Genomic DNA, 26,659 nt, shown 5'->3' on the forward strand with positions numbered 1-26,659 from the left:
TTCCTATAGTTGCATATCAGACCTGCACAACGGTCAGGAAGAATTCTGGACCATTCCTCTTTACAAAACTGTTTCAGTTCAGCAATATTCTTGGGATGTCTGGTGTGAATCGCTCTCTTGAGGTCATGCCACAGCATCTCAATTGGGTTGAGGTCAGGACTCTGACTGGGCCTGAGACTGCCAAGGCACACNACAATAGCCTCAGTTGAATTGCTTTAGTGCTACTTCTTTGCTTGATGCTCCAACACCTGAATCCGATTCTGGAGGTTATCCTGTCATTACAGCTAGGGATGGGTACCGAGCCCCGGTATCAAACGGGCCCCGGGGCTGAATTATTAAAGACCGTGGTACCGTTAAGCTCCGACGCTATCGGCCTTTTTAATAGGTATTGGAGACGTGTAAAAAATATATGTCATATGTATTATTGCTACACAAACATTATATTGCAGTTTTAATCGCCAACTCTGTTTCTAAAAACGCAAAAAGACTGCAAAATGCGTCTATGATTATTGAGAGATCTCTCCCCCGCCTGCTTGCAAGGGGGCGGGGCCGTTTACACACACAGCTGCTACATGCAGCAACACACACGCAGCTGCTACATGCAGCAACACACACGCAGCTGCTACATGCAGCAACACACACGCAGCTGCTACATGCAGCAACACACACGCAGCTGCTACATGCAGCAACACACACGCAGCTGCTACATGCAGCAACACACACACAGCTGCTACATGCAGCAACACACACACAGCTGCTACATGCAGCAACACACACACAGCTGCTACATGCAGCAACACACACGGAGGAGATGGCGGAGAGAACGCGCTCCGAGGTGTGGTTAAACTTTACCCGTCTCGATGTGGACAATGCTCGTTACCAAAAGTGCAATAAGAGTTTAGCATGTAAGGGCTTATATAAATATAGGTTTCTCAAATCACCAAAAGCATATGGGTGCTTCTGGTCTGCTTCAGCACTGACAGATCATTTACCTTAAACGGCTGAGTGGACGCCATCAACTTTGTGTCCAGGAGTCTGCAAGTGGAAATATAAAAATGTTAAGCATTAAACAAAAAAGTGTCTGTTATTTCAACAATATAAAAGCAAAGCTGAGGGATATTACCTCGGGAACACACACATGGTGACCTCTTTAAAGTCTGGAAGATCCTGAAGGAAAGAGCATTGGCAAACATAATGAATAATTGACATTCCTGCGGAAACATAAAATGTGTATACAGCTAGCTCGGGTTGTTTACCTCTGGCAGAGGGAGGTAGAACTGCTGGATGGTGTGCATCACATCTAACAGCATGTTGTGGCCAACCACGAGTTTACCCTGTGTGTCGGATGGAAAGGGTTCATTCCACATTTACTGTAAAAACTTGAAAAGGTCAAAAGTGACCAGTAATGATGAAATTAAACACGAGTAATGCATTTGAACTGCTGATTAGTCAATTCTCATTTTTTACATTACGTTAGACGCTTTTATCCAAAGCGACTTACATACATTCAGTACTGTGGGCAATCCCCACAGGAGCAATTTGGGGTGAAGTGTCTCAGGGACACAACGACATGCTGACTGCAGTGGGACTCGAACTTGCTATCCCCCGTTTTAAGAGTTATCGTTCAAATAATAAATACAAAAAAAATCCCATAAAAAATGTGCAGTTTGACAGAAAAAAACCTTGAGGTCGACTCACAGATTTGGAGATGGCGTGGATGACCCTGGAGAAGCCAACGGCGTCGTTTACCTCCTCCTGTTGGGGTAAAGAATTATGAGATGGGACGTAAACCAGCTGCATCCTAATGTTCAAGATGCTCCTGACAGTTCCTACCTGCTCCCTCTCCAGTTTCTGCTGTTCCCTCCTCTTCCTCTCTTCATCATCTACTTTGCAGACCTGGATGAACCGTTCCTTCTGCGCACAAATAGTCAATATTTTAAAAATACCTTATATACAGATAAAACTCAAAACAAAAAAGGGCAAAATTGGTTGAATTAAAAAACGCATTCTTACCTTTTCTGTTTCTACAGTTTCTACATGAAGCCCCTTGGGAAACCTGTGAACACCACACATCTTAATCTTATTCAAACAAACCCAAAATCTACAAAAATGTTGAGTGACTCACTTCCAGTTCAGCGTCTGGTAGATCAGCTTTCTCTGAAACCTGATAAGGAAATATAAAATGTAAGTAATGAAAATAAAAACACAAAATGAACATTTAGGTTAGGGTTCGTTTTGCTAGATTACCCAGTGCATGGCTCCAGGTCCAAAGTCTTCTCTGAGCTCGTGAAGAGACCCTCCACCTTCGCTCTGGGGGGGTAGAAATGATCAAAACACAAAAAGGGTCTCATTATGCAGCGTGCGTAAAGCAATTTATAATAGAAAATAACATTGATCAAGTAAAACACATTTTTTACAGTTATTTTTCAGAAGAAGGGACAATGTACAGTTTAAAATTGTAACCATTTCATGCAAAGTATTAAATTATAGCTTTACGCCAATTCACATCTGGAGTGGCTTCGAACAGGTCAAAACAAAGAACTTACAAGAACTAACTGTGAAAGGTAAGAATTTGCAAGACATTAAACACAATAGCACATCAAAAATGTAAGTTGTCAGATAAAAATTAAGTCCTAAAAAGCCATGATGGGGAAATGGAAGCTTTTTTTGTCTTAGCAGCCACTCAAGAACTATACAACACGAGTGATCAAATATAACGCACACTAATGCAACAATGGTTACCAACAATACTCTTTATAGAAAAAACATGAGTGACACATACATCACCCTGTTGATGTAGTCTTTGTGTTCCTGAGGTACGTGTGCTGGGCCTTTGGAGGACGGGGAGGTGAAGGATTGATTATTGATACCGTTGGCTTGTTGGTTCCTCCTCTCCTCTGTCTGCTCCCTCAGCTGCGCCTCCTCCTCCTTGTTTAGGTACGGGATTCCTTTGAAAATGAGAAACATCTTAGTTTATTCGTCTCTCTACTAGAGGACTAGGTTGGCTTTAAACATTTAGACTATTGCAAGATGAGAAAGAAATGTTGCGTTTCTGCTTTTATAACAAAACAAAAACAACCCCCGGTTCAAGCTAAGATCGAGAGGCGAGGAAATGACCAAGCAGAGACTTGGCATGGAGCTACAGTCACTCTGCAGTTTACTCACCATGACAGAACACCTTGTTGAAGTCAAACCCCTGACTGGCCAGGAAGTCGATGCTGGAACTCTGAAATAACAAAATATGATCTTTTATTTGACCAACTTTGAAACCAAAAAACTATCCAAGTCATAGTCCCTTTTAAAAGCATTCATCTCAGTTCACACTGAAACAATGCAATCACCACGAGGAACATCGCTGCCTCACCTGACAGATGAACTTTAGGTCAGGGGACGTCCTGTTGAACGGTTTTGGGAATACATAAAAATTAAAAGGCTTTATGATATACCTGCAGAGAGAAGGGAAAACAGGAGAATAAGAGTTAGTAAAAATAATTCAACCAGCTGCAAATTAATTAAAAATAACCTGATTGACACCAAAGCACAGCCTGGTAAAGATCGACAGGCGAAAAGTAGCTGTGAAACCCTACATTTGATCTGTGCAAAGCCTTGGTCTGTTAGGTAGTCATTTGATTTAAAAAGGAATTTAGAGATATGTATCACACGATCCATCTTAAGTATGGCTCAAGCCACTCATTTTAGAAATTACACATATTCATCACTAAACCTTCCATAAGAAGGCCATTTACAGTTAATAAGCTAGAAGGAAAACACAAAGTTCTTGAAATTAAAATAGTCCCGTGCATATGTACAGGTTACTTTTTCAAACAAAACACAAAAAAAGGATGTCCATGTTTGTTGACATGGATAACATTAAATGGAAAAGGTTGATTCACAGGAGAATAAAACATTTAAAGCGATACATAATGTATGAGCACTTACTGCAATGTATTTTTATATACTTAATTGTTACCTGCCATCTGAATTTTGCGTTTCCACCATGACTTTGGGCTATATAACTCATCAGAACACACTGAGTTGAGTTGTTATCTCATATGTCCTGCTGGAGAGACTTCTAATCTTAATATGTCCATGATGTATCCCACCATGTTGAAACAAAGGCTGTGCCCATGAGCCTCACCAAAGTAGGCTGCTTTTGTCGGGGCTCCCCAAAGTCTAGGTTTGTCTCGGCTTCTAATTTATTCCCAAATAGAAACGTCAGATCTATAGTTGTGTATTTGTGAAACAGTTGTGACTCACTTTGACTTTGCCTGGTCGTAAGTGAATGTGCATATGCCGAACTGGAACAGCAGAAAGTCCATTGAGTGCTGTTGAACAGAGAGAGATCAAAATGAGATTATACTAGAAAATGGAGGGAAAAGAGAAGGCTGCAAACATGTGCGCACTATCAACTCCACTCACCTTTTTAAGCTTTGTGTATCTCTCCTCTGGTGTGTCCAGTCCATTGGTAAGTGCACTCACATTAGGACCGTCACTTATCCCTGAACATAAACACACCATTTATATTCACAGCCAGTAGTGTAAAGTAACCAAGTAGATAGTACTGTACTTAAGTACTTTTGAGGGACTTGAACTTTACTTGAGTAGTTCAAATTGTTGCTACTCTTACTCCACTACATGTATTTACTTTGTAGAGAAATATAATCAAAACTTAAATAAAACTAGTTATACCTGGAGTAAATTCACAAGCTACTGAGCAGCATGCAAAGTAATACAAATTAGTTCCACCTTTGATAAACATGAATGCATCAATACATATGACAATAAAGCTTTGAATCTTGAATACAAAAACACAAGTTGTATTATTCTTATATGAGCCAATGAATGCCTTATACTTAAAGTACATTTTGATGCAAATACTTAAGTACTTTTACTTGAGTAACATTTTTTGAATGCAGGACTTGTACTTGTTTACTGCACTCTGGAACTTAAACTTTTACTCAAGTGCAAGATCTGAGTACTTCTCCCACTTATATTCACAGCTGTAACCATTTAAGTCGCAGTTCATGCTAAAAACTCTCACTGTTACCTGAAAATTCTCCATCGATGGCAAGGAAGTCAGCCTCTTCTATCGCACTGTAAACCGTCTTTAAACTGTCTTTAAAATCTGTAAAGAAGGGAAAGTGTATGAATATCAATGGAAGCGTGGTAGCCAAACACAAGCACACATAACCCCGCAGCCTTGCTTGCAGCTAGCAACCTAGCTTGCTAGCTAGCAGCACACAAAGCTACGGAATGAAACCAGTTTTGTCCATTTTAAATACATATCAGTTCACTCCTCTGTTGTGCGATATTTAGGTGTATGTAGCGTGCTATGAATCATGAGAGCAAAATGTGGCTGGTTACTTACTTTGGCGTGTCACCTCCATCCTGCACAATGACTGAACCTGGCTGACAGCTAACGTTAGCTAGCCGACGTCAACTGGCTTTTAACGGCTTCATAAAAGCACACTTCCGGTGCCGCGGTCGCCAGGAGACGAGACTACCTGCGGTTTATTTGACATATTAATTTCAATAGATATAAGATTTCATATTTAAGATGACATCTATTATATTTAATATATCATTTTTTTAATATAACGTGTTGGCTGCGACGTTATAGAGATATAAAGAGGGGAAATTAAACTCTATTTTAAGGTGCGTTTTATTGCAGCAGACATATTTCTCTTAATATTTTCCTGAACATTTAGGGTTTAATTCCATTTATGTTTTAAATAACTTATCTTACCAAGCTCACACACTAATGTCTCTTCAGTAAAAGCATGAAACATGATGACAAACATTGAGCTTTATACACACCTGTATTTTGTATTTGGAGTATGTATGGAAGCCCACTGATGACTTTGTTAATTGTAGCCAGGGGCGCCGTAAGGCATAGGCGGATTTTGCGGGGGGGCAGGGGGGGCATTGCCCCCCTAGTGGCTGAAATATGTTACAGCATTACTACGTCTAAAACTGTTCCAATACAAATATTTCTTTATATCAATATTTTAATAGATGTGATATAATGATTGTTACAATAGAAATCTGAATAATATCATGTTTTGAGCAGCCGAATGTTGTGACGTGTGTGTGTGAAGTATGAGGTTAAGGGCAAGTTCCCTTGCTTTTTTTTTTGCATACAAGTGATTCAGCTATTGTATTACAATAATTAGCAGTAGGCCTAATGAGTATGCAGCGATTTTTAAAATGTCCAATTTCTGTGACGTTTAAGGCGTCTACTTCTGCACTAAGTAGGACACTGGTTAATAATATTGTAGCGTGTTCAAGTAACCAAGGGATATAGTAGTTATCAAATAAGTATAAGATGTGCACAGTTATGATACGTTTTACAGTTATGTAATGCACTGTTGTTGGGGGGAGAGACCGCCTCTTCCATATGAGTGTGTGTGTACGGCGGGCATGAGGCGTGCATGACGGGACGAGTTGTGTTCGNGTCTTCTTCTGCTTTGGTTTACTGGCAACCCGCAACAACTTCACGGCGTATACTGCCACCCGAAGTCCCCGCCGGATCCGCCGAGTGGGGACTGGCTTCAGTAGAAGCATGCCTGGAACTCCCAGCAAGCCTCTACGAGCCAGTCCGAGTAAACGCGTCAGAACGCCGAACCTCTCATCTACCACAGGCTCCATGCTTTGGTTTTTGTTGTGCCATAGTTAGTCTCCTCCGTTGGTGCGCGGGGTCGAATGCTATATGTAATGCCAGCAAACAGATGGCGGCTTCCCCACAAAACCTTACAGAGTCTTTATGGGGGGGGTTGCAATCGCCCAGCCCAATCAGGAAATACGCAGCCCTCTATAGCAAGCGGAACTAATGGGGGAAAACTTCTCGCTGGACTAAGTTCCTTTTTGTGTGGAACGCAAAATTCAGAACAAACGGGAAAATCACGGGGAAAAGTACTCCGGTGTGAAAGCGCCTAAAGTGCTCAAAGGCCTGGCACCCCTAGGGGATAGTAGGACTACACATTAAGATTTCCTCCAATAAAAGAAGAAATCAAAACATGAGAAGCCAGAAGCCCAACCTGATGACTGTGCCATCCCTCACTGCATAAAGAGATTGTTTCAGGATCAGTAAGACTTCTTGCTGGCTGATACAAAGTCTGTTACAAACCAGAGAGCATTCCTACAACACATTATTACACAGGCCAGTGCGCACCACACAGACAGAAAGCTTAGTCAAAACTCAGTTGACTGCTTACCTCTATCCTGTTAGAGTCTGCAGCTTAAACGGACTAGCACTAACGAACATTTAAGAAACCTAAATCATGAGGAAATGAAATCACCTTATAAAGAATACCCGATAAGGAAATGATCGTATATATAATTTTCCAGACCCACCCGAAACATTTACACAGTTGCAAATCACAGTTGCGACACTAGAGAGCACCAAAGGATATTTAAATTACGATTTAACACAGATTATTACAGAAAAGGATCTTTAAGATGTCTGTGAAACATGTCACAAAGTAAAAGAAATTAAGAATTTTTGGAGCTTTTTTTTTTTTTTTTTTTAAACAGAAACTACAAATAGAACAGGAGAATAAACAATACAAATTTGAAGAAGCTGGAACGAATGATTTCTTGGCTTAAGCAATCATCCAAATGTTGTGATAGTTCTGTGACGCGACAGAACACATTACTCTCATGGAGGCTACCAGCCACACGTCATTATTGTTGATAGTGAAGTAAGGCTTAATCTACAGATTATAATTAGCAGACAATTGTATTTAAAACTCTGAACTAATCACGACCCATGGCAAGAATGTCCTGATGATCAGCACCCTCAGTCACTTTAGACATCATATACATATTTCTCATAAAGGTTGTCTCAGAAAAAAAAATCTCAGAACAAACAGAACAGCGGAAAAAAACAAAAAAAAAAACAATAGAGTTAAGTACCAGTAGAAACAATTTGAGAGAAGTGTTTTGCCAGAGGTACAAACAAGAACTGCTGAGACAACAAACAACAACAAGCACATACCACATCTGCCCCCTTTCAGATCGGATCAGAAACGCACACAACAGAGAAACGATACTCAAACACACACAAAGAGGAGTCACGACCCACCACACGGCGGAGAACAGGCGCCAAGGAGGAGGAGAGCGTACCAGAAACACTGCGAGACCGCAGCACCCGCTCAAAACGCCGGCGCGCCCGCCAGCCCCCGCTGGGGGCAACCCCGCGCAACAACCCCAACAAGGCGACATCGCCGCATGACCGGGCGAGGAGAAAGGGCGCGCGCCGCACACTCACCGCCTCACCCGCGTGAGGTACCGCTTACCAAGATCAAGATACCAATTGAGCCTCAGTTTATACCTGTGGTTAAAGAGGAAACCTAATTAATCCAGGCAGAGTAAATAAGTAACACAGCCAAGCAGCAAGCATTTTCCAAGTATCCACCTAAAACGGAAGCGTTGTATCTTCTCAGAAGCCTTACATATTCCAAAACAGCAGCGGTGCTACTCTGGATGAAATATATTTTCTTAATCCAAAAAGCTATAACATGTGTGAAATATAAAAGAACCTGTGGTTGTTAGAGAAGGCGCGGTTTTTGTATGTATGTCTGTCGTGCTATGGTTCCTGGTTTTTTAATGTATATGAAAATGAGTTGTACAAATTCTTGATGGTTAGGGAAAAGGATTAATTTGAGCGTTTCAGATTATACACTGATGCGAGTTTGAACATAGTCTTCCTATGACAAAGCGCGTTCTTCTTCACACCTTAAATGATTGGATTTCTACTCATCGTAAAAATAAACCACTGCTCCCGTTTGTTTTTCAGCTTTACAACCAAACTATTATATCAAATGTCCTTACTTGAAACAGAGACGTCCCATCGTGTGCTTTATATAGCAACTTGAGTCGCCTCGTCTGATCCCTCTCCATAAGAACACCTTCGTCGGCAGGCAAGACCCGGAGGACACGGCCGGCTACGTCTGCAGGCGACAAGAAACACACGCTGAGCCGGCCTATCAGTCATGCCGACATACGGGAGGCAGAAAGCGAGGTGACCGAGGATTTGTGAGCCTGGCTTCATCAAGCAACATCAACTCTGTGCAGCTTAGAGTACAGAAAGGTGAGCCCGCTAAGAAGCTTTAGTTAATGAACAGTTTGTATTGAGATTGATCAACCCTTTACGGTTATGTAAGAACCTTTTTAAATGATTAACGGCCAGTATGTTTTTATTTAGAGCTCCTTCTAAGGCCCAGGGGCAGGCGAGTGAGAATATGGAAAACACAAGCAGAAGCCCCCTGCTTACACCTCACACAGAAGCGCCTGCATTTCGCATTTGAACGGGCGCTGACCATCGCCCAAGCACCAAATCTCTTTTGGCACAAGTTACAGAAGAGCTGACACTTTGAAAGCTTTTATATAAAAAGAAACGCTTTTGTCTTTTCTAAATTCATTTTTTTTCATTGTGCAACCTTTGCTTGGAGCGAGTATTGTTCTACTTTTATTTCAAGCTTCTCTTTTCACAAGGGAAAGGTTCAAGAGGCTGTCATCATTGAGGTCGCGTTGTGATCGGCATGCGTATGGGTCGACTACACATGCTAACTAATATGCATACCACAAACATATTACCTCCCCTCCAAGCTCATGACCGAACTCCTAACAGCACAGCGTTCAGCGAACTTGAGGCAGCATTATTTGTAAAAGGGATTCAGAATCCTACCGAACAAACATTTCGCTTTTTACAGTTTGATCCTTTTTTTCACTCTTTCTTTCTTGAATCACTTCCCCCTTTCTCATCATCTCTTACTTCTTTGTTTCGCCTGTGTTCCTGGTTTGGTTGCGGGGGTTTGTTTTCACTGTGCATGAGCAGCAATGAGGCGGAGATGGCTTGGCCACTAGCCCCTCCTCCGCTCCTCTCTCCTCTGGCTGCGGGCGCTGCGTTCGCGCCCCCTATCGCGTCCAGCTCGGTGCGGGCTGAGTATCAGAACGTAGGCCCGTTGTACAGGGCCAGGGCGGCGCGCTGGGCCACGGCTGCGCCACTCCTTACTAACGCTCACCTGGACTCGACTCGCCCAAGTACGACGGCGGCAGCTTCCAAACCCCCACCCCCACCGTCTGTCTCCTTGGCCTCAGCCCTTCTCCGCCCCTCGCTAACCCTGACATCCAGCAGCTTCACTCTGAACCCGCCAACTGAAACCATGGCCACCATTGTCCCTGGGAAAGAACAGAAAGGAGGGCCCACTTAGTTCTGGTTGTCAGTGTCTGAATGTATGGCCATCGGCCAAGCAGGTGCATAGTAAAGAATTTTAAAGGATCGTGCCTGGGCGAATCGCTTGAATAGCTTAGGCGAGAATAGAGCGTGTGCCAAAAGGAGTCATATTGTCACAAGGAAATGTTTTTTAAGCATGACGCGGGCGGACAGCAATGACATCATATAAAAAAAAACAGAACGCCATAGACGCGCTCCTTGATGAATAGGTAGTTAATACGCCGAGGTGGCTCGCATATAACAACAGCAAAAATTAAAAATGAAAACATCTGCAACAAACACAATTTGCAGTATAATTCAAATCGACTTAACAAAAAACAACATTTGTATAAAAAAAATCATACGCCTTTTACGGGCAAACAAGAAACATTTAGCTACTTGTCGTGCAAGTACACAGTGATAAGAGCAAGAATTAAAGCATTAAAAGCATGAATTTTGATGTAACAGAAAGGTATGAGCAAACGCTATTAAGTTTCATTAAAACACAAAACGGTACTGAGTTCCTGTGAGACTCAAATGTTCTGAAAGGGCTGCAGTTGGGCTCATTACAAACTCGGCAACTGTTCACCAACAAACTACTTGACCTTGCGTGGCAGCATTCTCTTCTCTCCAAACGCAAACTACACCTGCTAGGCCGACGTATTTCTCTTAAAACCAGTTGGTAAAAGATTCGTCGTGCGTTGTTGTGTACGTTAGTCCTCGTTTTCAACCTTCTCTCTTTAATGAGGCTTGTGAAAGATTTCCTTTGTTCGAAACAGCTGCAGAAGAGTCTAGAACCTAACAGGCGTAAAAAAAAAACACCCCTGTGAATCATTATCTCTATATATTAGCTATACGGCCCTGAGGTGTCATTGGCACTCAGAAATGTAGTTGCAGAATGAAATGATGGTGTAGTTTCAGCAGATTGGCTTCATGATTTAATGTTGGGCTCTCCTTCAGCAAATGATTGAAGCAAAAATTAACTAGGGATAGCGCAATCACCAAAGTCAAAATTAGAGGCGGATACTAAACCAATCGCGAGAAACATTCAAGCAAACAACTGTATAAATGACATAACAGCATCTATTTACTGTAGCAGATTAACTTTAGTAAAGGATCCACCTAGAGCAAACCTCTCACCCTGCGTGTAAACATGTTGGCTGTTTGATTTCAGAACACTGTTAAAGTGGAGGCAGCAATGTAGAAAGAAGAATCATGAATCCATCACCACTGAAATCAGCTGCCACGCTTTGATGAACGGGCTCACTAAAACTCTGTGTTGTGTGATACTGATGATATTTCTACGTTCTTGCATCACCTCTCTCTCTGCCAACCACAAGACTGGAGGAGTCTCGCTGCAGACATTTGTAACCAGAATCTCGCAAGCTCTGCCTCACGATCTCTCCTCTCATTCTCTGCCGTGACTCCTGACCCCTGCGATCTTCTCCTCTTCCTGGATCCTCCTCCACCTGTTTGGGTCCGACACGATGAGCCCTCCCCGGCCCACCGGCCCACTCCCCACATGCGTTCTGTTTCTGGTTTAGTCTCTATACTGATCAGGGACTACCACTCACTCTTCTCACTGTGTTCACGTGCAGGGTGGGAAATTAAATCCTCAAATCCACTACTTCTACCGCCTTTTCTTTTCCCTTAAATGTTTCTTTGGCTGGTGAATGTAGTACGCGAATCCCTCCCATTTTTAATATTATTCAAAAGAAACATAGGCCCCCAAAATCTGAAATGCCATATTATGTAGGGATGTAACGATAATATCGCAAATATCGCGGTAAATAAATGTCTCAAACAACGTCGAAACTTTATTCAACCAGATGGTCCCATTGAGATCATCGATCTCTTTTTCAAGGGAGACCAGTCCAACATGGCAGCAAGTAGGTTACAACATGAACATAAAACAACAGATAACACTTATGACATCGTATTTACAGGGCTACATGTACATACCTAGAGACATTGACAAGTACCAACAGTATATTTCTATCTCACCCTGTCAATAAGCCTCACCTTCTTGGCAACAACGGTATTGTTTTTGAAGTGGTGGAGAGACAATGCACAGTTTGACCCACTGCTGTCACCCATGGCCAAAGCATATCTCTCTGTCCCAGCAACATCAGTACCAAGCAAGAGAGTTTTTTCCACAGCAGGGGATATTGTAAACGCCCAAACATCCCAGCTTCTACCTGGAAATGTGGACATGCTCATATTCCTAAAAGATAACCTTGATGGTGCTGAGTGAGTGAGTTAGTGAGTTAGAGTTGAGTTACTTGAAAAACTAAAGTGAAACTTGATTTATTCTATTGCAGGGTCTGATTATTATATTGTTGACACTTTAAAATACTACTATCCTACTAAAATACTGTACAAATCAGATTTATTATTTAATTAAAAAATATAAAAAAAATTCCCTTTATTTTTCAATATCGCGATAAATATCGTACCGTGGACTTTTTATCGCGATATTATAGTACCTTGAGTTTTTGGTATCGTTACATCCCTACATATTTGTGTTCACTTTCCTGTAGTACAACTTGCAGGATGTTGGCATCATCAGCCGTAGAGATGAAGCTTTCTCTCCAATATTACAGAACTAGATGGCACTTTGTTTGTGTTTCGCAAAACTGCATAACATACTCTTTCCAGAAATCTTGACTCAACTGTTGTGAACAGTTTCACGTAGTAACTTTTCTGCTCAATCCACCATGTGATTGGATGATTTGCATTTGTATTTAATTTCCTACCCTGTTGACCTCTAACATGCAAGAATCATTCACTTCAAAGCCATGGCATTTCTAGAAATCCACAAACTCTACACCGCTTGTTATGATAAGAAATGTAATATAATATGAAAATGCGATGTAAGAATAAGGGTTTTTCCGTTGCAGCAGTAGTATGATTATGATTCAAACTATGAAGCAACCTTTGGTTTTTACTGTCACTTTTTTTGGGAGGGAAATTTAGCAGAAGATATTTCAAATGCACCACTACACATTTCAGCCTTTTTAATTTTTTTTTTAATTAAAGAATTGGGGAAAGAGGTTAATAAAAGTGTAATTATTCTGAGTAAAAACTGATGATTACTGTGAATTATGCCTGCAGTAGATAGCTGAATTCAATTACACTTTTCACACAGATTTAGCAATAAGGAAGTACTCCGTCTTCATCCTCCTCCACTAAGCAAGAAGACACGGCTTCTTGCTTAGATTCAGCACATTATGAGTACAAGACTTTTATGAAATGGGCTTTTACAGAAGAAAACAACAAACTAATTTGGATGAGTTTTTGTGCATCAGGAACTAAAACACTGTTATCAAATGAAGCAGATCTCCATGTTTCAGACTGTTGCACACTCACATGTGAGTGTCGCATTCCCTGTTTAACACTTTGACTTTGGACATGAAGGGAAGCTACGTTTTTTTCCGTATACATTTACTGCTCTTTTATCCGAAAATATCACGGATTTTCTCTACTAAATGTATGACTTTAAATTCACAAATTCCGATTTTTCTCTCCTAATACTATCACAATTCCCCAGCCCCTTTTTATTTAAAATGTTTAACCACCAATAGCCCTAATACACCCTAGTAGAATCCTCTATAAAATGTGTCATCTCCTTCACACCTACTGTACCCTTTAATGACTAAAAGACTAATATCACCTACCAATACAGCGAGGAACCCGTCTGCAGTGCAAAAGCTGTTTTATTATTTAAACTCTCACACTAACTCTCTCCCCCCCAGCAGTGATGCAGCCTCCCCCGGCGACCAGAAGAACCCGGTGGCGTCGATCAACAGCATCGCCAACGCCTCCACCCCCGACCGCCTGCGCTTCCCTCGAGGGACGGCCAGCCGGAGCACCTTCCACGGCGGCCAGCTGAGAGACCGCCGCACGGCCACATACAACGGCCCCCCCGCCTCGCCCACACTCTCCCACGACGCCACCCCACTCTCTCAGACCCGCAGCCGTGGAACCAGCAACCTGTTTTCCAAACTCACCTCCAAACTCACCCGCAGGTAAGCAAGAAAAAAAAAACACACCTCGACACGCAAGCACCAAAGGGTTAGAGTTTAGCGCTTTCTGTTCACTTTAAAATGAATGTATGGGCATTTTCCATCATATTTAATGAATTCAAATCCTGAAATGGAAAGCCCTCTGCTTATTATCCTGTGACTCTTGTCTTTTCAAAATAAAAGCCAATAGGTAGGCGAGAAGAAAAACACCTCATGTCTCCGAAGCACTAAGGGTTGGGGTTTAGCTCTTTCTGTTCACTTTAAAATGTACATTTAATAACATAGTTTACGGACATTTAAACAAATATTCAATTGATTTAAATCCTGAAACAGAAAGAAGATAGACTCCAGCCCTCTGCTTATTCTCCTGTGACTGTCTTTTCAAAAGCCAATCATCAAACAGTGCCTTGTAGCGTTAGGATGATTGATTACATGCTTTGGGATCCCTTCACTGTCCTGTACGATGTGATTTATTCTCAAGTCTATGTTGTTTATCCGTCGCTGCCTGAACGCCCGCCACAGAGGCATGAAACCACTCTGAACGAGCCTCAATTTGACCTGAATCTGTGATATTTGAACAATTACAGCTATGAGTCTGGAATTGTAATTCATTAGAAACGTTTGCTGATTCTTTTTCTTGCCTAACAATCATGAAGAGATCTTTTCATGGCGTGAATATTCTCAGAAATAACACCTCGAGTTGGTGTCGTTCGGTCTAAATCTGGACTTTTTTTCACACCATTCTTTCACAAGCAAACCGGAACTTGTAAAAATAACTTTTAATGAATAACTAAAGAAATGAGTCAGCCAAAAAGGAAATAAACCAGCCTCTTAAATGTGAATATTGGCAGATTTCTTATAAATTGAATACCTGGAGGTGTTGGAGCGTGGGTTGAACCAAACATTTAAACCTTTACTTTGGTCACGTGTCAGCGGGGGAAAATAACTACGAACATTTACTTCACTTTTTTCAATGTATGCTACCTTACACTTCTACGCTCCTACATCTCAGAGGGAAAGACTCGCCTCCTCTACGTTATTGAATGGCTTAAGTAGCATTTCAGATCATTTTTATTATTAAGAAATATTAAAATAAATATCATTATATTACAGACTAAACTAATCAGCAGTATATAACGTTGTTATTATTACATTAAAGAAAAGAACACATTCATGCTTAAATAATTATAAACCCATTATATTTGTAGTATTCTAACATGGGTCATTCTGCATAACTTGTAATTAAATAAGTATATTTTGAAGCCAGCAGTATAATTAATTTGATCTAATTTAGGGATCTGATAGACTTGTAACGATATGTCGATCACCACAATAATAATTGCTACCATTTAAAGTATTTTCATAATTAATCCTGCCATTTAAAAATGTTTTACATTAACTTGGAAACGTGGAAAACTGCGGAGGGACATTTTTAAACACATTTTACAGCAATTTTTTTATTTATTTCAAGAAAAATAGAGAAATCCATAATACAAATAATTGATAAATGCAGCTCTACTGAATACTTCTTCCACTATTGGCCGTAGGACTTTTTTTTTTTGGAATATCTACTTCATTTTCTGGCATTTTTAATCCCAAAAAATTGCTCAGAAAGAAGAAAAATGATCAGCAAACAATGAGAACAATACAAAACCTGCATTAAAAGGCTCTGAAAGTGGCAGCCAGGCCAGCGACTCCTGCAATGACCGAACAAAAATGAGGAATTGAAATCATTTGATCATTAATACAAATAAAATAATAATGTTTCCACTGTTGATGATTCCAAGCACCCCATTGTTGTTCCCTCATTCAGATCCTCACCCCCTCTCCCTCCTCTCACTCCTCCTTTCACCATTTTCACTGTTTCTTTGTCTGATTCTGTTGTAGAAACATGTCATTCAGATTTACCAAAAGGTAGGACTCTTGTACTGCCTTTCTTTCCGCTCTGTGCCAAATAACAAACGCACTGGAAATTCTATGAAACTCTGCAGACGTGTGAGGCTGCTGGCACTCAACTAACACACCGCTTGGCAGGAAACAAAACTCTCTCTGGGTACATTTACACACATTTTATAGTCAGCTAATGTGATTAAAATAAAGTTTCCAGTCATATTACAATAGAGTGGCGAAGTCACGCCCATCTACTTCCGCCCCATGGGACCTTATTTCTGAACAATTATGTATTGAAGTCAATGGAGAGAGAAAACGTATCTTTCGATCCCGTTTGAATTGTGCCATGAATTACAGATATGATGTTTGTCAATCTTAAAAAATCATTTCCAAAAGTCACAGTTTGTCTTAAAACTGTTGAAATATAAGACTATGAAAAATACACAACTAGAAAGACTACAAATCCCAGAGTAAGTTACATTAACGTTACACATTACACTCGTGTTACTCACCGAAACCTTGTAAAGCCGGTCCCGCATGCTGGCTCTTACGGAACCGACTAACTTCCCTTTTGTGTATGTACAGTTCTCAACATGCCCGGACTTGTAGTGATTTTCACCTCTTTTAATACGTTTCACTTCATTCTGAAAGAAAGAGGTGAATTGTGCTAACGTGACGGCCATCTTGGTGTTGGTGACGTATGCAAGACCAGAGTTGTAGTTCATTGAGCGCTTCACACAAACAAATCTGTTACTTCACAGTTTTATGACACATTCTTATTTTTTTTACTTGCAAAATTATCTTTTAAAATTGACAAAACATCATATGTGTTATTGTTTGCACAATTCAAAATGGATCAAAAAGTGATCTATTGAAATATAAGACTCTCCATTGACTTCAATACATGATTTTTCCGAAATAAGGTCCCATGGAGGTCCCCCGGAAGGGGAGGGACTTCGCCACTCAATAGGTTACATTTGTCAATATTTTTTGTTAAAGGAATATTTTGGCTAATACGCTTATTCGCTCCCTTGCCGAGAGCTCGAATACTTATTAACGTTGGTTAGCTTAGCTTAGCATGAAGACTGGAAGCAGAGGGAAACTACTAGCCTGTCTGTCCCAAGCTAATAAAATGAAACGCCTCTAAAGTGCACCAATTTACACATTCCCAAAGCTCACAGTTTAATACAACATAATGAAGGTTGTTGTTTCAACTCTATAGTCATTTTCAATTTCATAAACAAACACTAAGAATAAATCTGTCAATCTGTCAATGATTGTATGACGTAACCATGTTTGCGACTACAGATAAAGGCAATTCTTCAGATTTCTTTTTTGTTATTTAGGTCGGTTATTAAGTGAACTAAAACTTTGTATTGATCATTATTTTGTCTACCCCTTTTTATATAAATGAGTATAGGCATAATATAAGAAACACCTCTCTATAACGACATACAGTTTAATACCACCACAAACTAGTTAGAGGTTATAACTATAAGTGAGCTTCAGACACATTTGATTTCGTACATTTGTATAGAGCCAGGCTAGCAGTTTCCCTCTGCTTCCAGTCTTTATGCTAAGCTAACTAGCTGCTAGCTGTATCTTCATCATATCCACTGAATTATGAGAGTGGTATTCTTATCTTTCCCTCGGGAAGATATTGAATCAGGGTATTTTCCAAAACGTCTAAGCAATTCCTTCTTTACCCGTTAAGATCCAGCAAAGATGTTTTTCTTAGTTCAGCTTTAATCTGGTTTGAATTGGTGTGTGTGTGTGTGTGTGTAAATGTACCCAGTGCTGCTGTGGTTGGCCTCTGATTGGTCGATTTTACCCACAGCAACAACGCAGCATCTTGCCACTAATCGATTGCTGATGCATGCATGAGAGGGAGGGGGGGGGGCTTTACAGCTACTGTTGACTTGTGGTTTGTTTTTCTCACCACATTGATTGTTGTTATCGACCTAACTCTCTCTGCTGATGAAACTGCACACTTTAAACGAAGCCTTGAACACCTTACTGCTGCATTTATTCACCTTCAAAGAAATGTTTCTTTTTTATGTGTTAAAGTCTCACTGACTCAGATGTGATTTTGTCAGGTGGATTTGATCCAGTTGCAACTTCATAAAGAGCTTCAATTTGGGTATTTTTCTTTTTTGCGAACACCACATTTGTGTAGACTGCCATGGTTAAAACAACCAAAGGAAAATATCTTCTTTCATTTAATGTGAGTTCTTGGGCAACATCTGATGTTCCTGAACTGGATTGATGTGCTTTGGTGATCACTATAAGAACCATTTTTAAGTTGAAAACCATGTCAGCTTCAGTCCGGGCATCTGGCGGGGTGGGGGCAGGGGCAGATTTCTTCGATTAAAATCCAAGAATCCGTTTATGTAAGCTGTAAATCAGCATGAATACTGAATGTACTCAACAATATCCATCTGTCTTTTTAAAAAAAAAATCTGCAATAGGGCATTTAACAGAAATCATAAAGGACTGTAAATAAAAGTTATCATTATCAGCTTTGAGAATAGTTTTTAACAAATTCAAACTTACATTTTCACTCATTAATGGCTGAAGATGTGGATACTGTTTTCTTTTAACACACAGTATACTCAAATCTCCTCCATCGCTTTATCATCTAAGGACAACACTGACAAGTTCATTCAAAACACACATTTGTATTATAAATACATTATTTTGTTTCAAGTTGATACAAGGCTTCAGCACCGAGTTGAATGATTCAATTAATATATGATATATTTTCTTTAATGTCGCTGAATAGTTTGATCTAAAATATGTTGAAAGATAGTGGCAGGAATGTCTTTAATGCATTTAGTGGCTCGTTGTTAGCCAGCATTATTCAGAAGTATATGAATCTCTCATTTACACTAAGGCTTCCTTTTATCCCCGTTTTTGTCCCTGATTACTTACTTAATATTGTCTCTAGGTTGAGTACTATCTGACTCAACAATAAGTACATATATTGTATGAAAACGTACTAAATCCCATTAAATCTACTTCCTCTTCAACCCTCTCTCTCATGGTTAGAAGTGCATCATTAATCATTTGAAAGGTTTATCACATTAAACCTTGTTGTTTCCCGGGTACATTTTACAACATGTTTCCCACTAATGTCATGACATTTCAAATAAAACCTAACGAGCCAAATAAGTTTTATATACTATCGTTTTTTAAAGCACATTTATTGAATAGATACCAGATCCAGGCTCTTATAGTCGTCTTTATGATATAGCAGTATGAGCTGTGGCCTCTGAGGGGCAGCAGAGGGTTTTTGGCCCTCGCAGGCCACCGTCCGGAGGCTCATGGCGCCCTCTGGTGGCGGATTGGTGAACTGTCTTCTTCCTCTGGCATCGTCTTCATCATCACCATCCTCCCATCTCACTCTTTTCACCTTTTTTATGTTTTTTTGTGTTTGTCTTCATTTTCGGTTGTGACAAAATCTATTAAAGTGTTTTCAGATCAGTCAAGAATATAACTAGATGCATCAAGAGGTGATATTGTTAGTTTAACAATTACAAATCTCAGCCATCGACGCTGCAACTATCAGCTGTTTTTAATTAATGATTTATTTATTGATTATTTTCTTAATTATTATTATTTTTTAAATGTTAAATCTGAATTTTTTTTTATTTGTCTCCTTTTAAACCAAACTAAAAAACAACAACATCTAGTTGTAATATAATGAAACGAGTGAGTCCAGAGCAGTGATTGGTCCAGAGGCTTCATGTTTAAATAAAGTAGGTTATAAAACTTAAAGGGCCGATAACTATTGATAATCAATAGTTTGAAGTAATATTCATACAACATTTAGTTTGAAACATCTAGGGTGTGAACATTCCTTGCTTTTATGAGTTTTATTTTTAATTTCACTTATCATAAACTCAATAGATTTGGGGGATTAAAATGCACCAGCTTGAAAGTTAAGAAACTCGGACGGATATTTTTCTTACTATTTTCGGACACATTTTATTATTGGATAGTAGTTTAGTCGATAAAAATAATACGTATATAATAACATAATAAAAAAAATGTCTATTTCATAGTCTTGGTTAAGGACTTTTTGCTTCTTATAATGAACATTTAGGAAGCTTTTACTTTTGCACTCAAATTTTAATTGTGTAAAACAATAACATTATATATTTATATATCGGTTGTATTTTTGACTTTTCTCGTAACATGTTACTTAATTTTGTCGCCTTCCATTTGAACATTTTGGGATTTTAGCGGGCGAGTTTTATCATGTTCCTCTTCCTCAGGACATTGTTAGATTCAGTCACCTCCCTCTTCCTCCTCCTCCTCTTCCTCCTCCTGTTCCTCTTCCTCACAGTGTGTGTTTCGTGTCCTCCTAACCTTCCTTGTCCTTTAACCTTTGACCTCTTGCTGCTCTTCCTCTCAGGGTCAGTATTGACCCGGCCAAACGGCAGGCGGCCAAATCAGGTCCGGCTGCCCCCCCCACCCCGGGAGGAAAACCCCTTAGTAAGTCTCTCCTGCAGCCTGTCCTTCCTGCCGTCTCATCCTCCTCCATCTTTTTTTACGCCCACGTCCATTTCCATTTTAATATTCTTTCCCTCTCTCTTTTTTTTGAATTTTTTTTTATTGTCATGTGACCATTGAGGAATTTTTTTTCAGATTCCCATTTTTTCTTTTCAGATTCAGGAGCGGAAGATATAGAGAGTTGTAGGAAGATGAAGATCTAGAGTAAGGGGCTGTTTTTCAATCCCTCAATCTCTCGAGTCTTGAGTTATGTGGAGGCTTTCCTCACCCTCTCCCTCACCCCCCCTCTCACCCCCCCTCTCTCACCCCTCGGTCTCTCTGAGCGATGCAGGACTTATTTCTGTCGGTCCTCGTCTGTCCGTTTGTCTCCTCGTTGTCTCTCGAGCTGTCGGGGAGCATGGAGTCACTTCCTCCTCCTCCTCCTCTTCCTCCTCTCCGTCCTGTTTTGATTTTTCTCTGTTCTCCAGACTGCAATGCATGCTGGGAGCCTGTTAACCCTGTCCTGTGAGAGGAGCCTTTTCTGCTTATTTAGCTTTTATAATGTAATCTTTGGTGATTTGACTCAGACGTCCTGTTTCTGTTCAATCTGCAACAAACTAAGGACCAAGGGTCATATATGCTGTAGAGATTGTAAAGCCCACTGAGAGACATTTGTACTTTGTGATATTCGGCTATATAAATAGAATATGATTTGATATAGGGCTGGGTTCAATCTAATATAAAGTTGTTTTTGATCAAACACCTGTATTGTGGTGATATTGGGTTGATTATTGGTGCTTTCAGAAATGACTAAAACAATGACATTTTTGGTGGATTATCATTAGTTTTGTGGTTATAATTAATAAGTGGGTAAAGTAAAAATGTAGTATCTAGAACAGTACAGAAAATTACATCCGTGAACTGTAATGCAGCCTTTAAAACCAGAAAAAGACATTTGTGTGATATCTAGTGTCAAATAAAGACTTTGATCAATATATTTCCCAGCCCTCATAAATGTGATAGCTTGACACACATCTTTTTAAGACACATATATAAGAGATGGCAGAAAACTCAGCCTCTTATATCTGGAGATGTTTCCCCTTTCTCTGTTTTATGTCCATTAAAGGAAAGTCTTTTAGTTTTGGACTGACAAAAGAAGACATGTAAAGACATCCCGCTGGACATGTTTGCACTATTTCTGACCTAATATCGGTGAGCTGCAGCCCGGCAGTATAGGATATTTAGATTTGGAATAAGGTCAAAGTAAAATGTATTAAATATGATGAAATCCCGATGATCTTCTGCTGAATGTTTTCGGGGAACATTTGGTTTTACTTTTAGGTCTGCGAGTTTCTCTCTGTAGACTTTTTTTCTGCATCAACCTAGAAAAGATGTGTCCTAGTTTTCTTTGTGGACTCCCTGAGGATATTATAACGTCAAGATAGATTCTTTACAAGGGACGAGAGAGCAAAGTCAGATAGTCAGAAACAAGATCCCATCTTCCTCGAGTTAGACGACCGGCATTGAAAAAAAACAATCCAATATTAATTATTGCTAAAAAGGAACGGGCTGATAATTCAATATTATTCCCTTTTTTAAAAACTGGCTTTCATCAAATTATGTAGATCACATTAATACTAAACTCAACAATACATGACCAAATTAAGGTTTTTGGCACATTTCTAACCTTTTTGTTCCCTCTTTAAATTTGTAGCAATGGAAGACAGCTTTTATGTATTAGACGGATTTAAATGTATATTTTTAGTTAAATATTGAAATGTCATCTAATACATTTAAATCAGTAATTGTGCGTACATGTGCTTATCAATAAGGGGCCATACAAATATTTGAATCTGAAAATATAAAATTAAAATAAATACACCAGTTAATAAAATAAATGTGAAAATATAAATAATGGAGAAAAAAAAAGTATTTGTTTATATATTTCTGTTGGACATTTATTTAGTTACAAGTTGATTCTTGCAGTTTTTTTCATTCTTTCACGGATAAGGAATAATGATCTTGCTTTAGCTGTTTTCTGCCTTAATATAGTTTGTAAATATGTGTTTCAGGAGTACAGATCAATAAACAAAACATCTAAGAGAAATCCCAGCACCATCACTTCCCTTTAAATATTGTATTTAGATCCCACCTGATCCCAACTGTCTGCTGTACTCAATGTTACTTTTCTGTTTTGGATGCAAAACCTGATCATTTCTGTATTTAAATTTCTTTTTTTTAAGTTTTAAATCACAATCTGAACATGTATCACTGTTTTTATTTTTGTCATGCTTCTTCACTGGAAGTCAAATCATATTTTTGTGATGTTTGTTTTCTCGGTGTGGCTCCTGTTGTGTCACTCCTTATATAAACGTCACATATTCTTTTTTTTTTTGTTGGTATGAATTTTCTTGTCGTGCACAATCCACATCTTTGTTCTTCTTTTTTCCTCCCTGTCCGATCTTCTCGTGCTCCTCAGAGTCTCAACCGAGTTTGAGAGAAACGGGAGACTTGAGGGCTCAAGGTGAGGAAACATTGAAATGTGTCGGCCATCTTTAAACTCTTAGTTGCTCGTCCCTCTGCGCAGGAACCCCTCTCTGCTTTGTCTGAAAACCTGTGTGTTGCATTTAGCTTGTTTTTTATGTTTGCATGGTTCTGTGCTTTGTTAGCATGGCATTTGTGTTCTTGTTTACCTGAGAAATGCTTCAAATACCCCCTCTTGCATAATGAACGTGTTAAATGCACAGCATGGGTGTGTCTAACACCAGTTTACAAACACATGTTGGGAAATAATTTGCTTTCAAGCTGGGAGTAAGATGAGAAGCTAAGCCAATATCATTCTCACACACTAGATATAACATTTATTTATAGTAAATGTGTAGCTTCATTTCTGTTAACATTGGGAGGAGACATGCTAGCAGTTTCCCTCTGCTTCCATTCTTTGTGCTAAGCTAACTGACTGCTAGCTGCTTTAGCTTCATATATATTGTGGGGACTGGAGAGCGGTATCTTCTCATCTAACTCTCTGTGAATTCTCTCAAAAGATCAAACTGTTCCTTATTTGACCAGCTGCTCTGACTGGTGCTCACTGCATGCTATGTAAACGTTTATTAGGTCCATTGTAGGTTAAAAACGATACACATTAACAGCCAGACGAGGGGGGTTACATTCTGGGAAGTAACTGTCCCATGATTTAAATTTACAAGAGAATAAACTCTCACATATTCAAACCAAAAAACATTTTGAATTTGAATGAATGAATCTGGGGTTTTCTAAGACGGTCATTTGCAATATAAAAACGTGCACATTTTTAAAAGAAAAAACTTGAGAATTCTGAGTTTAAATCATGCAATTGCAAGAAAGACCTATTCAATTCTCTTAGGTATAAGTAAAAGGTTTACAAGAAGAAACTCAGAGCATCGTGAGCTGCGTCGCTTAAAGATGACAGAATATTCAAGCAATTTTCCGATAATGTATAAGGTTTTTTTATGTTCCACTTTATTGTAAAAGAATATCACTTTTTTTTTTTTTCTGACTAATCTCAGAATATCCAAGTTTTTTCTTCTCATTTTTAGTAATAGAAATGTGCTTTTTATTAATGAAGTCCTTCTCGTAATAATACCCAACAATAGCCCTAATACACCGTCCTAAAGCGGGGAATCAAACCTGCCAACACTAAAACACCCTTTTGTGTTTCTTTCTCCCAACAGTCGCCATGTACCTGGGGATCAAAAAGGGGAAAATAAAGACAGTAAACCCCGCTCCCTCAGATTCACTTGGAGTATGAGGACCACCAGCTCCATGGAGCCTTGTGAGATCATGCGGGAGATTCGCAAGGTGCTCGACGCCAACAACTGCGACTTCGAACAGCAAGAGAATTTCCTGCTTCTGTGCGTGCACGGGGACGGGCACGCAGAGAACCTGGTGCAGTGGGAGATGGAGGTCTGCAAGCTGCCCAGACTCTCGCTCAACGGCGTGCGCTTCAAACGGATATCCGGATCATCCATCGCTTTCAAAAACATTGCTTCCAAAGTGTCCAACGAGTTAAAGCTATGAACAAAAGGGTTTAAAAAAAGTATACATATATATATCTAGAAGTATTTAAGCTGTACAATCATCCAAGTAGCAGTTTCCAAATGTCTCCTTTTTTAAAAACAAAATACAGAGTATGTATTGAATATTATAATGTATAGATTAAGGCTTTTGGCAATAATCACTGATACTAATATCTCAGTCTACTCTGGCCACACCGGGTCAACATTAACGAGTTGAATATGATTTGTCATGCTGTGAATGTGGACAAAAAAAGAAAACATTTCTAGTCTTTATTTATTTCATCTTTTTTGTTTTTTTTTCCTGGATAAAAATAAGAAAAAAATTACGTAGCGTTGTTTTTTTTGTTTTCAGTGTAAATAATGTATCTTTTCTTTCAAGACGGCTTCACTGCAATACTCATTTTGTTTTTCTTTTGTATTTCGTTCAAAAAGTAGAGATGGGGTAAGTCCGTGTAAATGCTCACGTGGTTTAGGGTCACTCATGTCTCAATTAAAAGTGTCTGTCAACTTGAACGTCTCCCGCTGATCATTTGTATCCTGACACCATGAAAATATAAAAACGTGTTTCCTTCAATTCTGCTGCTTCTGTGTGGAGCTTCATTTCAGAAACACACATTTTAGTTATTTATCAAAGGAAAGGTTTAAAAAATAAAAAGCCCTTAATAAATATGGTTTTGTGCATTAAGAGGAAAAACATTCTTGAAATATGGTTACTTAAACACTAGTTGTTTACCAAACAATATGTACTTATTTATTTTTTGTAATAGTGTCTTTTGGGTGAAAAAAACCATGATTTGTGTTAAGACTACAAACACCATCCTTTCATCAAATTATGTAGATCAAATTAATACTAAACTCATTGTCTTTAAAGTGGACAACAATACATGACCAAATTAAGGTTTTTGGCACATTTCTAACCTTTTTGTTCCCTCTTTAAATTTGTAGCAATGGAAGACAGCTTTTATGTATTAGACGGATTTAAATGTATATTTTTAGTTAAATATTGAAATGTCATCTAATACATTTAAATCAGTAATTGTGCGTACATGTGCTTATCAATAAGAGGCCATACAAATATTTGAATATAAAATTAAAATAAATACACCAGTAAATCAAATAAATGTGAAAATATAAATAATGGAGAAAAAAAAAGTATTTGTTTATATATTTATGTTGAATATTTATTAGTTTCAAGTTGATTCTTGCTGTTTTTTATTATTTCACAGATAAGGAATAATGATCTTGCTTTAGAGCTGTTTTCTGCCTTAATATAGATTGTAAATGTGTTTCAGGAGTAGAGATAAATAAAAAAGAAATCCCAGCACCATCACTTCCCTTTAAATATTGTGCATTAAGAGAAAAACATTCTGGAGATATGGTTACTTAAACAATATATACTTGTCTTTTGGGTGAAAAAAACCATGATTTGTGTCTGTTAGACTACAAACACCATCCTCCACTTTCTCTGAATGAAAGTAACTGCTGCCGAGTTCAGGTTTAACAGCTGATTCTTGATTTGGGTATGGACTGCAGAATAAAGACAAACTCTAGGTATGTATAATTGTGCTTGCATAAAGTTGGGAAATCGATAACAATTTAAAAACCTTACTGCAGCAAATACATCTTTCAGAGCCTGTGTCCACCTCGCACCTTTTTCTGGCTCATGTCATTACTTCGCTGATATGAGTTAGTTCAACACTGGAGCCTACACTTCCCATAATGCAACCTTTTAACACATTAAGCCTCCTGAACAGGCAGACATGGCAAAGTAAATGCATCTTTGAAGCTGCTTTAAATGTCTCAGGTATAGATGAAATTAGACTTTTGCATAATTCCTTGTAAAAGTTTAGTCAGTTCTGATCAAGACATATTTTAGTTGACAGTTCAAGATGTTATGCTTTCATGGCCTGATGTTATTGTAGGTCCAGCTCATGGTAAGATTTTTTTTTTTTTTTAAATGTTAATCTGCCAGGCGCTGA

The 26,659-nt window shown here is 39.1% G+C and overlaps 2 protein-coding genes across 2 annotated transcripts in view; one reads left to right on the forward strand and one right to left on the reverse strand.

Moving 5' to 3' along the window:
- Nucleotides 1–5,455, reverse strand: part of LOC104965444 (poly(A)-specific ribonuclease PARN) — a 14,617-nt gene extending 9,162 nt beyond the window's left edge. Inside the window, exons 1-15 of the mRNA XM_010794400.1 lie at nucleotides 5,369–5,455; nucleotides 5,048–5,125; nucleotides 4,420–4,499; nucleotides 4,258–4,325; nucleotides 3,365–3,446; nucleotides 3,166–3,226; nucleotides 2,783–2,948; nucleotides 2,248–2,310; nucleotides 2,126–2,164; nucleotides 2,014–2,056; nucleotides 1,834–1,914; nucleotides 1,699–1,755; nucleotides 1,257–1,334; nucleotides 1,124–1,167; nucleotides 982–1,035 (exon numbers count right to left, since the gene is read on the reverse strand). Coding sequence (XP_010792702.1) covers nucleotides 982–1,035; nucleotides 1,124–1,167; nucleotides 1,257–1,334; nucleotides 1,699–1,755; nucleotides 1,834–1,914; nucleotides 2,014–2,056; nucleotides 2,126–2,164; nucleotides 2,248–2,310; nucleotides 2,783–2,948; nucleotides 3,166–3,226; nucleotides 3,365–3,446; nucleotides 4,258–4,325; nucleotides 4,420–4,499; nucleotides 5,048–5,125; nucleotides 5,369–5,387 — 1,013 coding nt within the window. The 5' untranslated portion in view covers nucleotides 5,388–5,455. The remainder of the gene's footprint in view (nucleotides 1–981; nucleotides 1,036–1,123; nucleotides 1,168–1,256; nucleotides 1,335–1,698; nucleotides 1,756–1,833; nucleotides 1,915–2,013; nucleotides 2,057–2,125; nucleotides 2,165–2,247; nucleotides 2,311–2,782; nucleotides 2,949–3,165; nucleotides 3,227–3,364; nucleotides 3,447–4,257; nucleotides 4,326–4,419; nucleotides 4,500–5,047; nucleotides 5,126–5,368) is intronic.
- A 976-nt stretch (nucleotides 5,456–6,431) lies between these two features.
- LOC104965445 (MAP/microtubule affinity-regulating kinase 3-like) lies at nucleotides 6,432–25,254 on the forward strand. The gene is made up of 8 exons (XM_010794401.1): nucleotides 6,432–6,602; nucleotides 8,016–8,281; nucleotides 8,922–9,091; nucleotides 10,017–10,044; nucleotides 13,972–14,244; nucleotides 16,129–16,155; nucleotides 23,105–23,149; nucleotides 24,336–25,254. Exons 1-8 carry the CDS (start codon nucleotides 6,432–6,434, stop codon nucleotides 24,679–24,681), a joined length of 1,326 nt encoding a protein of 441 aa, XP_010792703.1. The 3' UTR covers nucleotides 24,682–25,254.
- Nucleotides 25,255–26,659: the final 1,405 nt, after the last annotated feature.

This window comes from Notothenia coriiceps, unplaced genomic scaffold (genome assembly GCF_000735185.1).
Source record: "Notothenia coriiceps isolate Sejong01 unplaced genomic scaffold, NC01 NC01_scaffold00037244, whole genome shotgun sequence".
NCBI lineage: Eukaryota > Metazoa > Chordata > Actinopteri > Perciformes > Nototheniidae > Notothenia > Notothenia coriiceps.